General features: G+C 37.4%; 1 protein-coding gene across 3 annotated transcripts in view; it reads right to left on the bottom strand.

The window, feature by feature from the left end:
* The window catches only part of dnai2b (dynein, axonemal, intermediate chain 2b), a 39,899-nt gene extending 21,709 nt beyond the window's left edge, over window positions 1-18,190 (bottom strand). For 2 of the 3 annotated variants that reach the window (XM_059948567.1, XM_059948565.1), the window contains exons 1-8: window positions 18,119-18,190; window positions 12,017-12,204; window positions 10,572-10,733; window positions 7,111-7,235; window positions 5,557-5,699; window positions 3,177-3,290; window positions 1,673-1,812; window positions 306-428 (exon numbers count right to left, since the gene is read on the bottom strand). In XM_059948567.1, the coding sequence (XP_059804550.1) occupies window positions 306-428; window positions 1,673-1,812; window positions 3,177-3,290; window positions 5,557-5,699; window positions 7,111-7,235; window positions 10,572-10,733; window positions 12,017-12,199 (990 nt within the window). In that variant the 5' untranslated portion in view covers window positions 12,200-12,204; window positions 18,119-18,190. Of the gene's footprint in view, window positions 1-305; window positions 429-1,672; window positions 1,813-3,176; window positions 3,291-5,556; window positions 5,700-7,110; window positions 7,236-10,571; window positions 10,734-12,016; window positions 12,205-18,026 lie in introns of all 3 variants that reach the window. The other variant, XM_059948566.1, reaches the window with a different exon arrangement.
* Window positions 18,191-18,549: the final 359 nt, after the last annotated feature.

Raw genomic sequence — 18,549 nt, 5'->3', positions numbered from 1 at the left:
GCAGCAGGAGATTGGGGCTAAGAGGGGAAATGGATCAGCTATGAAGAAATGGCGGCAGCAAACTCAATAGGCCAAAGAGCCTAATTCTGCTTCTATATCTTATGGTCTTATTGCCTAACATGAAAATCTTTCATGAAGTACATGCAAGTATCTATGTCTGGGGAACCTTTCTTTCTCCTGTCTTTTTAAAGCCCATAGTCCAAATTTTCACTCAAACTGAGCAGCATAATTCCTTCATTGCTGGCAAAATGTTCCACTGTAATACGCTTCATGCCAAAATACCTATCCAGCAAGTCATTAATTACCATCGTGGTTTCAAACTCCAGTGAAACACCTCCATATGCAATATCTGGATTATCTTTTTTTGTCACATCCAGGATGAGTCTTTCCACTGGTTCACTCATTTTCCGGATATCCCACCACAGTACCTATAGGCACAAACCGTAGCATTACAATAGTACTCTTATCATTGGCTGATGTGCTTAACGATGAATAAACCATGTTTTTGATTTATAGTAAAATTTTGTCACAGGTACTCTCTTCTGGTAAGAAAATATATATTTAAAGATAATAGAAATAGAGGTATTTTATAAATTTCTCAAAATCTTATTAGCTCCCAGTTGCTTCACAACTAATGAAGTACTTCAGGAATATACCTTGTTTGTATTGGACAGAAAAGATGTCAGCCCGTTTATGCATATCAATGTTCCAAATGTAATAGCATTATTAACTAATAACTGTTTTGGGTGATATTAGATAAGGGGCAAGTACCAATCAAGAGAATTGTAGATCTGTGTTGCTTTATTTCAAATATAATCCATTGAGAGGTTCTGTTAATTCAGGTCATGAAGTGGTAGCCACAAGAACAAGTGGCAAAGAAGAGGTTTATAATAAATTCCTGCAAGTATCGTGCACTCACAATAACACCTTTCAAAAGAGAAAATAGTACGCTCAGTCACCATCAAGGCTACTCAGTCTCAAAACTGTGATACTGTAGACATGAATCCATGCTATACAACAATTTGCATTTAATAAAGCAAAACTTGTCAGCACTTGGGATTTATTTGCTACTAACCAGGATCTACATTAACTAGACCACAGATAGCTTTAGCTGGTATGCTGAGGCCAAGTAGTTAACGCTGATTAATTATACCTATTTTTAGACTCCAATTTAGGTTTTAATCTTTTTCTTTTTACCTATCAATTTTAATGTTATCTTGAGCTGGATTCGCTCTGGGTTCCTCTGTCCAATTACGCCTAACTTTCTTGATGTATATTGCCCACTTTATGAGTTTGAAGTGCTGTCCATTTAGAGCTTGGTCTCAGGCTAGTTTAGCTCCAGTGCTTCCCACAAGTAAAATGGTCCTTCCTCTCCTACTGTTAATGTTAATGTGCCACAGTCTGAAAGCTGTGCTTCCCACCTTGTCCTCTCAGCCTCGCTTGCAATTTTCTGATCACCTTCGACAATTCCTGAAGTCTTGCTGACTGTCCTGGTTTGCAAGTTAGCCCTAACATCTTGCTATTAAGCTCCCCTGTTTCATTTTCTATGGCATTGGTTCTTCCTTTCCAGAATTGACTTGACGACCAGTCTTTTTGCAATCTGAATTCAACATTGTTAAAAATAATTAATTACGTAAAATATAAATTTATTTTCATCTCATTATGCAATTACCTGTCCATCAGTAGAAGTAGAAAAACAATCCGTTCCTGTTTTAGACTGTAACCAAATAATTTTATACACTGGGTCTCGATGTCCAAGCTCAATTGCGGGCATTTCGACTGCCTGACTTCCCTTTCGTGTATCCCAGTACCCTATATAATGGAAGCAAGATGTGCATCTTTGCAATAATGCTAACAATTTTATGTTGGAGTAGCCTCATTGATATTTTTGTAATAGTTTGTGAAGATACCTTTTATTTGGTCAATTATTTTCTTTTGAGAAATATGTTACACTTAATACAATATTTAATCGTGGCTTACATTGTCCAGTGAAAATAACTTGTCTGTCTGTGAAAACAATGTGTACGTAGTATTCTGAATGAAAAATTTAAATAAGAGTTGATGTGTCATTTTATCAATTCCATGTAACATCTACAAATGACTGATAATTCAACATTTCTTCTCTCTGGCTATTTTACTAGAAATACTGCATTTTGAAAGAAAAATTTTGGCATCAGACAGATTTTTCATTTAAGTTACCAGCCGGAGTTGTTATCTTACAATAGCCTTGCCCTATCAATTTTGTGAAAGGGCCCTAATGTGATCTTTAGTTTGGTAAATAGAGTGATTTTAAGCTAATTATATACAGGGTACTTCTATCCTAATGGGTATTTATATAATCTAGAGCTCACACTTTCCCAATTCAGTATGTGGATACTATTAAGAGAATGATTGGCTCAATTAAGGGAATCTACTGAACAAATTCTTGTCTTATATTAGTAATGCCAGCAGTGATGTCATGATCATATTGAACATCAGAACTTCTCTGTGGAATCCATTAATCTACCTGACCCTACATTCATTGATCAACATCAGCCCTCTACATTCCAATGGATTTCAAAGATTACAAAGAGAAGAAATTTCTTCCCACCTCACACATTAATGATCAGTCTCTTGCCTGAGATTATCATTCCTAGTTTTAGTTATCGGCTTCTGTGGCAGGGAAAATGATAATTCAGCAAATGTGTCAAACTTTTTGATTTTTAATGAGATCATCTTTCATTCTTCTAAACCCCAGATTGGCTTCTTCCATATCTTGGCTTAGTTTTAGCATTCTGTTTTTAGTAATAATGTTTGCATATTTCTGATCATTTTTGACAAGCTTTTACTGTTTGTAGAATATTAATATTGCTAATTTGATAACTTATCATGGCTCATATTCTGCTTTTATAACTCTAATGTAATTAAGAAAAAAGCTTTTTTAGGAATGCAAGTTCTTATCATTTCATGAAATGCCATAAATATTACAATACTGGAGATCACTCAATGGTATCTGGCCTGGCTTTTCCATTTATGTCACACTGTTCCCAAGCATAATTAATGCAAATCAGCTAAAAAAAAATTTATTTTCTAGATGGGACAAGGAAATTTTATTTTAACTTTTGTAAATTACTTAATTTCTATTAGTTGTTTAAATTTCAGTGTTTCATCTTTGGCAACAAAACTTATTCACTGACCAATCTGTCCACTGTAACAACCTCCAGCCAGAATATGTGAATCTTTAGGGTTATATTCCAGACAAACAAGAGGAGATATTGGTTTTACTGCCATTTCGTACTTATTTGGATTTTCTGTGGAGGGAAAAAACATTGACATTACAAACAATACTATAATGTGTCATCACCTGTGTTTGACAGGAGCACAATGCAGCATACATCACACAATCCTCAAGTAAATCACAGAATTCTACATAAATATTTTCCATTCGAGATTATTTTGCACATAAATATACAATAAATATTTGGGTATTTGCACTCAGGGTAAAAGAAAAATAGTTGCACCATTTTAAGTCACACTGCATGCTTAGAAAAAATAAATCATAGAACAACAAAGATAAAAACTTATGAGAAAATTTCTTACACACCATGAATATCATGACATTTGAATCAGAGAACTACAGCACAGAAACAGGCCCCTTCAAACCATTTAGTCTGTGCTGAACTATTATTCTGTATAGTCCCATCAACCATAGCCACCCAGTCTCCTCCCATCTATGTACTTATCCAAACTTCTCTTAAACACCGCTTCTGCTGGCAACTCACTCCAAAATTCACACCACCTTCTGTGTGAAGGAGTTGTCCCTCAGGTTCCCCTAAAATATTGCACATATCACTCTTAACCTATGATCTCTAGCTCGAGTCTCGCCCAACCTCAATGGAAAAAGAATGCTTGCCTTTCACCTATCTATACTGCTCATAACTTTGTATACATCTATCATCCCTCATTCTCCTACACTTCAGGGAAGAAAGTCTTAACCTATTCAATCTTTCTCTCTAATGTCCTCAACATCCTTGGAAATGTTCTCTCTAATCTTTCAATCTTCTTAATATCTTTTCTGCAGGTAAGTAGAACACAACTGCACACAATGCTTAAAATTAGGCTTCACCAATGTCCTTCACAACTTCAACATAACATTCCAACTCTTGTATTCAGTACTTTGATTTATAAAAGCCAGTGTGCCAAAAGCTCTCCCTACAACCCTATCTACCTGTGACACCATTTTCAAGGAATTATGGATCTTTATTTCCAGATCCTTCCGTTTTACTGCACTCTGCATTCTCTACCATTCGCTGTGCAAGTCCTACTCTGGTTTGGCCTCACAAATTGCAACAGCTCACACTAGTCTGCATTAAATTCCATTTGCCATTTTTGGCCTTTTTCCAGCTGGTTCTGCTGCAATCTTTGATTAACTTTCCTTGCAGTTCACTATGCCCCTAATCTTTTGTGAAACCTACAGTTTTGCTGATCCAGCTTCACATGACCCTGATTGGTGGGTGGAAGGGGAGGCTAAGAAGATGACACACCTTGCCTGAAGGTGACCTGCAGGCTAGCAGAGGGAAGGAGTGCCTTACACCCCCTTTGGCATGGACATTTCTCCACCACGCCAACCCACAAGATTAAAAAAAATGCATAAATGTTATTTTCCCTATGCCTTAGGTAATTAGTTATGGACTATATTTTAATATCTGTTTATTCTAGATGTAACTCTTAATCTGCTGATTTCATACTGTAAAACTAATAACCTACTAGGCACAAAATACATAAAAAGGTGTAGGAGAAAGAGTACTGAGAAAAGCAGTAGGTCAGCCATGATAATATTGAATTTTGGAGTAAGCTCAAATGGCTGAATGACATTCTCCAATTCCTATTTTTCCATGTCTATGTTTCTGTGCTGTAATTTTATACATGGCTAATCAATAAAACAAACTGCCCAGCAATTGAATCAATGAAAAGACATCACCTATTAAATGTCAAGTGGCTCTTGCCATTAGACTTTAAAGGCAGTTTATCTCTTATTTCCAATATTAGCAGACCTAAAGGCAGTATGGCAGTTCCTGTTAACTCAACCCATATTTTATATGATACACTGATACTATCTTCTCAGATTTCCTTTTTGCATTCAACACTTGTGCCTGGGTGTTTTTTTTTGCATTTTGCCCACTTTAGATTGAAATTACCTTCTCAAAATTGCCAAGCTCCATAAGGGGTGATAATTTCCCCATAAGATGACCACAGATATTTTGCTTTCAAACAGAAAGAAGACTGGATAAACAGGAGATATGCAAAGTTGAACTGTGATTAAATTAGATCCGACTTTTCTTTTTATAATTTCAGAAATTTGCAGCTTTTTGATTCAAGAAAGAGAATAAATACAATATGGCAAGTATGCAAGGCAGATGTTTAAGACAATTTACTATTATACAAGCTCCCCCATATTTTATGCAGAGGAAATAATAATATTGACATAAAGTTCCATATGCTGTTCAGTGTGATTGCATTCCATAACAAAAATTCCAACAATAACTGCTCTACAGCACAGAATAGCAAATGAATTACCCAAGTCCCAGATATACGAGTCAGGATTCATATTATCACCAACTTTTTGAAACTCCAAACAACAGTAAGAAATTGCCAGTTTCTTCCCTTGATCTGGATGCCATGAGAGATGAGATACTGTCCGTTTAATTTCATTAGGGTCACTAACAAATGAAACAACAAAGATAAGGGCATGTTTCCTTTATTACACAAATTCCTGAACAAGGTCAACTTCTATTTCTATCTCAGTTAGCTCTTAGGATATAAGAAGCATAACTCTCCTAATTAAATGCTGCAATAATTTACAAATTGGTATAAACTTAATTATATTATGAACTTGCAAATTTTTATACATATTGGTATACACAACTCACTTACATGCTTCACCAGAAATACTTTCAAGATGAATTTAGAACTATTAGCACCTTCCATCCTTAGAATTTAAAAATTGCCATCTACATTTGGTAAAAATATGTGTGCACTAAATATCTGGCAGAAATACGAGGGAGCAGCAGCTTATACCATTAATCTGCATCCTCAACAGATCTGATAACAGTGGGGGAGAAAAGTAGACTGTTTACTTATTTCCGTAGGCTGCCTGGCATTTGGTTCCTCCAGCATTTTGTGTGTATTCATCTGATACCAGTGATTCAATTCCAGAGCTCTACATTCAGGCTAACAATGTGGTTTAACTTCATAGCAGAAATTATTCAGCATCATGAAAAATGTACCTCACCACTGCTACTTAACGAATCAACTTCCTATAGTATGGCTGTTATTTCTTCCAGCTGTTGGTGTGAATCAACGAATGTCAGGTGCTTTTCAGTATTACTTCAAGTTCAAGAGGAGCTGGTGTGATGAACACTATGCTGACTTAGTGTTTTGCAAAAACCATTTGTTCCTGGCTACAGGTGCAACGGTGATCATTGCAATCAGTACAATTAGAAAGATGAACATGGAAAATGCAACGCTACCTACATCTGTTCAATGTGTTCAGGGAGAATTTTTTTGTGTGAACCTTGGTAAGAAACAATGAGTGAGACATTTGCACTTCAGTAAGGATGACCCTTTTGAAAGCATCCATTGTGTCTCAGATGCAATTTCATATACGCACAAAGAACCTTGTTGCCAAAAATCAATCAGACCAGCCATGGTGTTACCTTTCTTTCCAGGATAGATGGAGAGAATTAAAACATCTTGCAGTATATTACCATTAAGGTGTTACACAGTAATATTAAAGTAAATTGGTGACATGAATGTTACCTATTACTGTTAATTTTGGGTGTGCCAGAGGAACAAACCTGTTAAACCAGTCACAAAACTGAAAAGACTTCTCAGTACAGAGTAGATGATTACATGGAAGATGAATAAACGTGTTATTGGTTGAAAATGGTATTTTCTTTTTTTCATATTCAAAATTATGAAGAGCTATGAGTAAGGTTAGTAAATCTTTTTTGATATTTCACTTTAATTTTTAGTATACACGCATATTTAGAAATTGCAAAGAATTATCATGCATGCTTATTTAAAATTACCTAATGAGAGATCTACAGAATTCCTAAAAATGAAAAATACCTGAAAACATTTATGGTTTTTGCAGAAGGTGGTTCATTAATTGATTCCATAGATTCCTCTTTATCTTCAAAATACTCCTCATAAATATTGATAGCATTATTCTGTTTAATGCAGTGGTCCATTAACTGTTTTAAAAAACAAAATTCAGTGCTGTGTAGTATTTGATGTGTGGAACATTTAGCTCTTTGAGGACAAGCACATTGACATATACTTAAATCGTCCTTTCTACTTGTTACTTGCTATCTGTCTATTAGCAATCAATTCTATTGACAATATTGAAACTACCTGAAGAAAGCTTCAAAACTAATCCCTGTGATATTGATTTAAGCTTTTAAAAAATCATATCAGACAGATGGAAAATTTAATGGGTTGGATTATATTAGATCTGAGACAGTCTTTGAACTTACTCCCCAATCAAAAGTTGCAGCCCATGACAACAATAATTCTCCAGGCTTCCACACCATGAGGTAGAGCTCTCAGTGAGTGGCAGTGATGCCTGGCTCCACCCAAGGATCAGCTCACTACAATCGTAGGCTTATGTAACTTTCTAAGTGTCTCTGATTAACAAAAGTACAAAAGACAAATGAAAAAGATTTAAGTATTAAAACACAAAAGTTATTGAAAATATTAACTTAAAATATATTTAGATGTAAGCACATGTGATAGAAATTAATTAAGATAATGTAATTAATTTTTTAATAAAAAAATATTTACTGCTTCAATTTAAATCAACATTCCAATTTTATAGAACCACACTCCATATGTCAGCATGACATTTGTACTGGCTAATGTAAAGTTGAAGGACTGCTTCAAAGCAAGTCCATACACCAACCATGACAAGTTACTCTGCTACTGGATTCAAATTAGAGTCTAGCAGCAGAGCAGATGGTCAGATGTGCTGGCATCAGAGCTCTGGCTCATTCCTGACTCATGTATTGCAATATGCAAGAGTGGAAGTCTGAAATGAGCTGATTTACTGCTCCAACTAGCTAACCTGCAGTGGGTGGCAAACAACACCATATGGGCCAATAATATCAAGCCTTTTTGTTTGTTTTTAAAATTATTTTCTTGGCCTCCCTGAAGCACGTGATTATTAAAAACACTAAAATCATTTTATTTTTGAATACTTTGTTTTACTGCTTTAGATTCTAAATAAGAAGCAGACAAATTAGGGAAGAATGTAACTCCTGCAGGTGGGCTGCAGTAGGGAAGGGAAGGTGATCTGCAAAAATGGAGTGGACAGTCAATTTCCAACTCCTGAAAATATTCATTTCACAGTACAGTTTTGAATTAATTTTATTTAACTGATATTCCTACTGCCAACTATAACTATCCACACAACTTTTTTGTTACTCTGCTCAACTTTTAAGTTCTTTTGCAAATCTCCACCATTCAAAGGATGGATTTTTACATCCCAAACAACAACTACCTCTGAACAACTCTGAATTTTCTACAGTAATTTGCTATAGGTGCACAATGTCATACCTGCCAATCTCTAAATGTGCTACAAGATCATCTACCTTATTCGGTATACTGCGCGCATTGAAATTTAGCACTTTCAGTCCGGCATTTATCACCCATTTCAATTTTGCCCCCATGCTACCCTTCACCTCATCCTACCAACTGCAAATTTGCCCTATCATCGTCACAGTCTCACTACACACTGCACTGACTTGCATACCAACTGCTCCATCCTCAGCCCTATCGCTCTGGTTCCCATTCCACTGCCAATTTGGTTTAAACATTCCTCAACAGCTCCAGCGAACCTGCCCACAAGAATATTGGTCTCCCTTGGGTTCAGGTGTCAACTGTCCTTTTTGTACAGGTCATGCATTCCCCAGAAGAGATCCCAATGATCCAGAAATCTGAAACCCTGACCCCTACACCACTTCCTCAGCCTTTCATTCATCTGTATCATCATTCTATTCCTGCCCTGATTAGCATGTGGCACTAGGTGTAATCCAGGGGTTCTGTTCTTCAGCCTTTTCCTTAACATCCAATATTCACTGTACAGGGGCCTCTTTCCCCCTTTCTACCCACGTCATTAGTGCCAATGAGCATCATGACCTCAGACTGCTCACCCTTCCTCTTGAGAATCTCTGCAGCTGCTTTGAGACATCCTGGGCCTTAATGCCTGGGAGGCAACACACCACCCTGGCTTCCCTTTTGCAGCCATATAATATCTCATCCATCCCCCTATCAGCTTTCCTATCACTATCGCTCTGCCTTCCCTGAGTCTGAGAGCTGGCGACAATGCCACTAGCCTGATAAAGGTGTTTTTAATTGCCTTTCCAACATCCTAGTTTTTGGGGTGCAGTCGCCCAACTTCATTCAAAGCAACAAAACAGACCAAATATTACTGAATAGGTGGATGAGACTCCTTCTGAGTGGTATTCTGCCTGATGTCAAGAAGCTGATATCACTGCACCAAGCCCATCCATCTCATTGAAAGGTGTAAAAGCAATGAAGTAGTGAATAGTTAGAATTACTAATGTGCACTCAAAAATTGTTGACAAAAATTGTTTTTACTGTAATTAAATGAAGAAATTATTTTAGTTGTAGCTTTAAATATTCTTGAATAATTTTAGTAATTATTTGTCACAGCTTTGAAGTTACAGTTCCTATTTTCTTTCACTATACATCATAAATCAAAACTCTTTGTAATGTTTATGTAATAGCTGGAAAGAGAGATGTGGTCAGGGAGCCAAAGGGACAGTAACCCAAAAAGGGCTGAGAAATACTGGTCTACACAGACTGCCAGAGAACATTATATCCCAGTTTGTCACAGTGCTTTAATTTTTTAAAAAAAGATCATAACATTTATTTGTAGATACTAAAGGCTCATCCACATTCTATTACAGGGATTTCCAACCTTTATTATACCACAGAATTCTACCATTAACTGGGGGGTCCGTGGACCCCAGGCTGGGAACCTCTGTTCTATTGTTTTAGGGCACGCTGAATTGGGTGTGAATTTTGTGTGGTTGGGGAGGATGGGGGGAAAGATTGAAAGAAGTTGCATATATACAAACTGAGCAACAACTTTAAGCAAGATACACATAATAATTGCAAGGAACCAAGTGGCTACCAGATTTTGCTCTGCCATTGGGTTAATAGAAGTCACAAAGTGTGCTTAAGTGATCATTTACTTTCATAAAATGGATGTATGTATATATAAATCAATTGTGCACTTAACTTGTCACACATTTAAATCTAATACTTAGCAGCTTAAGTAACCATTATTGCTACTGATTATTTTCCAATAACTTTACTAGAAAGAATTTAAAAGCTAAATGTACACAAGCAATGAGCCACTGAGTTAGAATACACCAAACAGATAATAGATATTTGACATGAGCACTGTGATCTGTGCTAACTTTATTGTACTGATATATGTTGAAGTATTCAGAGTATCTAGAATATACTATTTTGAACTGAAGTCTCCTTTTTATATCACTTACTCCACTCAGCTGCATGAGTGTGTAGACATAATTTTCATCCTTTTCCACTTTCTTTCGGTAACGCATGGTATGCTCCAGATCATTTGGGTTTACATCTTTAGGCCAACCACCCTCAACGTGGTTAATCCCTCGAATCTCGGTTGCAATATGTTCTGTATTTACCTTAAAATGGATAGAAAGAAAGTGAAAAAAAAGTAGTCAAAAGCATAAAGTAATTTAATTTGAATTAGCACCACTTAGTACCAGATGTCTACCTAGTTCTCTGTCATAAAGACCTCATCCATTACTTGGAAATAAAGTTATTTTGTGGAGGAAAACAAAACCTCACAAAGCACTAAACTATTCTTTGGTTTCTTTATTTTTCTAAAATTTTAAAAGTAATGTAAGTTATTGTTGAAGCAGGTAGGGAAGTAATAAATGTTGCCATTAAATTAGAACTTCCATTTAAAACAGTAAAAATTCAGGAATTTAGATACAACATAAATCAGTAAAGATATATCCATGAACAATAGGTGAGATTAAAAAAAGGTAAAGTAACAAGACTATAACAAGAGAAATACAAGTGCATATATAGTACCTTAAAACTATTGTTTTTGAAAAAAAATCTGTTATCGTTGAATGACAAAGGGTCATATATTTGAAATCATCATTGAGATAGTAAGTGAACAGGTTGAGAAATTTATGGGAAGAGCTAATAAAACATGTCTTTTTCTGCCATAGAAATATGCTATAAGAAGACTACAACTTTTTATCTTCCAAATTCAGCTCGTCCAAAGAAATGCGTCTTGTATCTCATCCCAAAGGCACATTCTTCTAATAAAACAATAAAAATGATTCTTCCTAATATTGCCTTTATATAACATTCCCAAAAATGCTGAAATTCTTCAAATAAGTTTTATACAGATGTTTCAATTAATGAATACTACTACCAATATTTTTATGAAATGGAGAGCAGAAATACAGAGGATATTATCCTTCATCAAGAAAAAGTTCTGCAATCTGCTAACTTGGAAATCAGCATATCTCAAGTAAAAGTACATATATTTGACTATATACTAGGCTGGCGAGACTAGTGACATTTTTGTTGGGGGGTGGACAGAGTTAGTGCAGAAGCAAAGCAATCATCAGCTGATAAATAAGCATTGCAACTTCTTTTCCCATAACTTTGTGAACAGTTTTCTAATGGTGCCAGTATTTTATAGTTTATTTCCTGATCCATATAATTTATCCCGATTAGCTTGCTATGTAAAAATACTGTATGTGGAATAATATCCAATCATTAGTTGGATGCACCCTTAAACACAAGTAGCTGCTAATAGACGAGAATGCTCCAAAATCTGTGATTTTGGTTCATCTTATTCATATAGGTGAAAAATGTAGAAAGCGTTTCCTTGCTGACATATCAGGAGTGTTATATACATTTAAAATACTACATTCAATTCTACCTCGTGTTCCGACATGTCTTCTGAAACCTGTACAAACATATCAACTGGATTTTTCTCAATGAAATTTTCTGCTAACGTTGGATCTGGGACAATATCAGTCTGTAGCTCTGTAGGGCGATCAGAAAAGTTGCACTGTCGGCCAAATTCACTTCGTATTTTGGTATAAACATATACAATCTCCATGATGCCTGAAACAAAACAAAGTAACATGTTACTCTAACTAGTTACCAATTTAACTGAGTGTACTGTGATCATTTAGTACAACATCAGGAGTTTTTTTTAAAATCAATTCCTCCAGCTCCCATTCTCAGTACTTCTATTCCTTGTAATACAGTAGAAAAAAGCATTGCAAATTAAATTTAAATTGTTATACCAAATAAGCCTATAGTTTTTTTGTGATCAAATACATCTCGCACTGACTATGTTATTCATTATCTACTGTCAGGACCAATACGTACAAGATTTCACATCGTATGTAACCTGGTGTACAATTTTGTCTATTCATCAGTCAGGAGGAATATAGAGTATTTTTCTCCAACTTTTTGAGAATTCTCACTTCTCATAGGATCTTCATAATGAACATGGAGCCTATTCTTTCACAAAGAAATTTTCTGCTCATTGATATTTCCCTGGATGTGAATAGAGTGGAACATCAGAATACTCCATTGGATATCACAGGGTATCATTATCTCACAAGAGTACAAAATATTAATGATTGCTCTTTAGTGTTCTCCCTAACACTTTCACAAATGTACAACTATGAAGTTTAGACTGTTGACTTACTGACTTAAAGGACACAGTTTAGCATTAGATCATTATATGATGAATGCAAGAGAGAAACAATTCAAACATCTCACTAAAAATCCAAAATCCATTTTGATACTTTTCACAATAAAATAAAATGCTTTTGTTTGTCTAATGAAGAGATTTGACTGTTTCAAGATATTAGGATTGAAAGACTAATCTTTCACACGTAAACATTTCACAATTTATTTTCTTCAGAAATTGATGAAGAAAAAGGCTGAAGGTATACTTTAAGAGTTGTACTCTCAATCACCATCTATAATAAATAACATACAGTATGTACATTATCAGCCTTTAGATTTCAGAGTATATCTGGGATAGACATGTGCTCTGTTCACATTGAGGCAAGCAAAGAATCATGTGAAAAGGAGTGGCTGATCACTATAAGCAAGTTAAATTAATTATCCCTCATTTCATAATGTGTGTCACAATTTATTATCTGCAATTCTTGTATCTTCCCTGCCTCATTGATTAGGTGGCTCACCAATGAATTATGAAATTATCATCATCGTAAAATTAAAGGCCCCTTTCAAAAATACTGTGCTTACCTTGGGTGCCCAATGGCTTCATTGAAACAATTTCAATGTTAATATTCTTAAAATGTTATTTCAAATTCGTAAAAACACCATTAAAATAACAGCATATTTCAAAGTATTAGAAAGTGTGGCATTTCCATTTGGTTACGAGGTGCACTCAAATAACTTGTGGAATAAGGCCCCTGGGTCTGATGGGATTTACTGCAGGTTATTAAGAGAGACAAGAGATTACTGGCGCCTTTGTCAGTTCATTTTCTTGAGATTCTTACATACTTGATACAAATGCAATGCGCCAACTTCTGTGGATAGCCACGGTTCTTTATTTAAGCAAGTACAATACAAGCTTTTTGGAGGATCACTAAACAAACTTTGCAGTGCTTGCGAAGCCCTGTCAAGCAATGCTCCCCGAACAAAGGAACAGTCCTTTTTTATAGGGCTTTACAGGTACAATTAATAACATACAGTATGTATGTATACAGTATGCATACGTCAGTCACGTATGCAAGATATAATTTTTAGCTACCCCCACAGTCACGTCTGGCAACAGTGATAGTACGAGACAGAGAATACTTCAGCATCTAAAGCAGAAGCAAAGGTCATCCACCCAAGAACAATGTGTGCGATTAGTATCTAAATTCTTCCGTGTCATCAGGACAAATTATCCTTTCACATCTCAATAGTACTTGACAAAGACCAGTTAATCACCTAAAAGTATCTAATTTCCAGCAATTCGACCGGACAAATTATCCTTTAACGTATCACCTTTGTGTCCTTTCTAGATGAGGTCCCGGAAGACTGGCAAGTAGCTAATGTTATTCCATTATTCAAGGGGAAAACAAGGATAATCCTGGAAACTATAGACTGGTGAGTCTCATGTCATTGGTAAGGAATACTGGTGAGAATTCTTGGGGATAGGATTTATGAACATTTAAAAATCCATGGCCTAATTAGGGAGAGCAAGCATGGCATGGCGCGGAACATGTAGTGTCTTGTAAACTTGACTGAATTTTCTGATGAGTTGGTGAAGGTGATTGATGAAGTTAGAGCTTTAGATGTTGTCTACTTACACTTTAGTAAGGTGTTTGACAAGGTCCCACATGGAAGGCGCATTCAGAAGATTTAGATGCATGGGATCAATGATGAATTGGCTGTGTGGCCTAAGGACTGGCTTGCCCATGGAAGATAGAGGGTCGTAATGAAAGGGATTTATTCTAGCTTGAGGTCTATGATTAGTGGTGTTCCACAGAAATCTATTTGTACTGGGACTTCTGTTGTTTGTGATATATATTTCACAAACTGGATGAGAATGTAGATAGGTGAGTTAATAAGTTTGCAGACAATGCAAAGATTGGTGGTGTTATGGATAGCATAGAATACTGGCAAAGAATACAACATGATAGAGATCAGTTGCAGATATGGGCAGAGAAATGGCAGATGGAGTTCAACCTGGCTGAATGTAAAATGTTCACCTTGGCAGGTCAAACGTAAAGAGACTGTACATTGTTAAAAGCAAGATGCTTAACAATGTTGATGGGCAGAGGGATCTTGGGTCCAAGTTCATAGCTCACTGAAAGTGGCTACGCAGTTGATCGGGTAGTTCAAAAGGCATATGGCAAGCTTGCCCTTATTAGTCAAGATATTGTCTTCAAAAGTCTTGATGAAGGGTCTCAGCATGAAATGTTGACAGAAATTCCTCTCCATAGGTGCTGCCTGACCTGCTGAGTTCCATCAGCATTTGTGCGCGTGTTCATCGGGGGATTACATTACAGCTTAATAAAACTCTAGTTAGGCTGAATCTAGAGTATTGCATACAGTTTGGTTACCCCGTTATAGGAAGGATGTCAAGACTTTGGAGAGGGTGCAGAAGAGGTTTACCAGGATGCTGCCTGGAGAAGAGGACGCTATGCTATAACAAGAGGGTGGACAAACTTGGGTTGTTTTCTCTGGAGTGGCGAAGGTTGAGGGGAGATCTGATAGAAGTTTATGAGATTGTGAGAGACATAGATAGAGTAGACAGACAGTATCATTTTTGTCAAAGGGTTGAAATGTCTAATACCAGAGGGCATGCACTTAAGGTGAGAGGGAGTAATTTCAAAGGTCTCATTAGGGGCAAGATTTTTTCTGGTGTCTGGTGTAGGCAAATACATTAGGGATTTTTAAGAGCAGTTTAGATAGACACATGAATGCAAAGAACATAGAAGGATATAGACATTGTATAGGCAGAAGAGATTGGTTTAGTTGTATATTTGATTATGAATTAGTTCAGCATAACATTGTGGGCCAAAGGGCCTGTCCTGTGCTGTACTGTTCTACAATGTCAGATGCATAGTTACCATTGACATTTCCGCTCAACTCAGTTGCATAATTAAATTTAAAATTTGATTGTATTTAGCACATTTAGGTAAGGCTTTTAACAACAGGTTAATTTGTTACGGCTGCATTTACAGATTCCGCAACCTGCCAGGTTCATAGGGGCACTGTACAGATGAGAACTGCACCAATTTCCTCCATCTCTCATGGTTGTGGGTGAGTGCCTAGGTTGCAGCAAAGCTCCCTCTGGTCCACTCTGCAATGTCATCTGTCCATTTCTTCCTTTGTCTGCCCCTTTTTTTTCCACTACACCGTTCCCTGAAGAATGGTCTTTGACAGTCCACTTGGTCTTATGTGGACATACCATCTCAGTTTCCTGTTCTTTACTGTGGATATAGTAGATCTTTGTAGTGTCTCCTGTGTTGGGTGATGGTTCATCGTGCTTCGTCGTTTAAGACATGGTCTGCACAGCAGATAACAAAGTCTTCTGAAGCATCTCATTTCTACTGCCGGGATCTTCTTTTGCTGTTCTGTGGTCAAACTCCGCGATCTACATTCATACAAGAAGATGGAGAGCACAACTGCATGCAGGAGCTTTAACTTGGATCTGAGAGCAATGTTATTGTCTCTCCAGATTGGTATTAGTTTAGCCAGTGTTGATGTTGCTTGGGCTATCCTTGCAAGCACTTCAGGCCTTGATCCTTCTTGGTTGATAATGACGCCAAGATACTTGAACCATTTGACAGTCTCTAGTTCTTGTCCACTGACTGTGATTTTTGTCATGATTGGATTCTCACTGTTTCTCATCAGTTTGGTTTCCTCTGTGCTGATCTCCATGCCGTATCTGCTAGTTGTACCATCCAGACAGTTCACAAGGCAGGCCAGTTCGTCCTGTCTTCCTGCCAGCCCATCAATGTCATTGGCAAATCTAAGGTTGGTTATGATCTGTTTTCTGATGCTGACTGTTCCGATATGGATTTCCAGGGTATCCGTCATTATTTGCTCCAGGAAAATGTTAAACAGCGTGGGTGAAAGGAGGCAGCCTTGTTGGACTCTTGGTGAAGTGTGGAACCACTCTCCAACTGTGCCTTAAACAAGTACCGCACTGCTAGTTTGGATGTAGAGCTGCTTGATGGTCTGGATCAGCTTCCAGCCCATGTTGTATCTCTTCATTGTGGCACAGAGTGCATCATGCCACACCCTATCGAATGCCTTCTTGAAGTCCACGAACACGTGGAAGATGTCCTGTTGATGTTGGTTGCATTTCTCACACAGTGCTCAGAGGCTGAATATCTGTTTTGTTGTACTTCTTCCACTTCTGAATCCAGCCTGCTCTTCGGCGATGATTTCTTTTGCCTGTGGTTTCACTCTGTTCAAGATGACTTTCAATATCACTCTGCTTGTATGGCTGTTAAGACTTATGGCTCTGTCATTCTGGCACTGCTGAAAGCTGCCTTTCCTGGAGAGAGTGATGATGAGTGATTTTGTCCAGGGTGTTCGCCTTTCCCCGGTCTGCCAAGTTTTGTTGCAGATATTAGTGAATTTGTAATGTAAGCAAAAAAAAGACTACTAACCTAAACAATTCCATTCAGCTTCTGTCCAATATCTGTAATCTAATCAAATTCAAAAGCATAATTCTAATAATATTTTAGTTTAGCCTACATTGGCATCCAAATTTTTTTTTTAAATACAGAATTCAATATTGTGAAAGATTTTAAATGAACTAAAATGAGCAAATACAATTTTGGTACCTAACCTAAAGCCATCAGTCACAAGTTCAAAACGTCTGCTGCAAAATTTGATGATAGGATTTTTGCACAAGCTCCAAAAAAACATTTGTTTAAGGTGTTTCAACAAACTGAAGGTGTAAAGAAAACGATAAACAAACCTAACAAGATGTAATCTACTGTTGTAACTCAGCAGGTGGAGCAGCATCCGTGGCAGGGAAAGTGGGAGGAGAAATGACCTGGGGCAAAGGGTGATTGGTGGGGTGGTAAAGGATGAGGAGCAGGTGAGGGGGGGGGGGTGGAGAAGTGTGGGGTAGTGAAGGATGAGGGGCAGGTGAGGGGGCGGAGGAGTGGTTGCGAAGGCAGAGACAGGTGGGTGATGTGGAGGCAGATGGAATTAAGGAAGCAGATGAGAGGGTGAAGATGGTGAAAGGTGCTGGAGGTTGAGAAGCAGGAACGCAAAGGCTACCGGTGTTGGAATCTGATGAACAATAAGGTTGATAAATTAATGTAGAAAAACAGAACAACATAAGATATAATTTTACATTTGCGTCCACAGGAGGATGGTTTTCAGCAAGGCCCAAAGCCGGGGGGCGGGAGGTTGATAGGGGAGATTGTAGTATTTTATTTTACCCAGGCTGATGCAAGAAAAACCACCTTTCCGTTACCGGCCACGGTTCCGCCCGCCTGCTGAGCGGCGACCTCTCCAGTCCTCGGCTTCTTACCTGGGATGGAAAGCCCTACTCGGCGGCCAGGGGAAAACTTCGCTTCGACTAGTTTACGGTATCCTAGCAACAGGGTCTGCGCGCAGGCGCCTGGATTCCCGGGACCACGTGCTTCCAGACGCATTTCCCGGACACTCGCTGCCCTGCGGGGTTCCTGCTGCTGGCGTTAAGCAGTGCGGGGTGATCCAACGTGGTCAAAACCAAAATCTGTTTTTCCTTTTGTGGAACTTCCAAATTAAAGGTGAATTGAGGTGATAGAAATGAAGATATTCCAAAAGTGATTACCTAGGCTGGAAAGGTGAACTACCAACGGGAACGAAATTAGATTTACGAAATAAATCACCTGAAATTTAGGAGTACAAATATCACTTAAGAAGGTATCAAGATGGGGGTGAGATTGGGAACAATAATTTGGAGTGTTCTAAAATAAC

The sequence above is a fragment of the Hypanus sabinus genome, chromosome 23, assembly GCF_030144855.1.
Source record: "Hypanus sabinus isolate sHypSab1 chromosome 23, sHypSab1.hap1, whole genome shotgun sequence".
NCBI lineage: Eukaryota > Metazoa > Chordata > Chondrichthyes > Myliobatiformes > Dasyatidae > Hypanus > Hypanus sabinus.
Note: the sequence above shows the minus strand (reverse complement) of the source record. Positions and strands in the feature narration are given on the sequence as shown.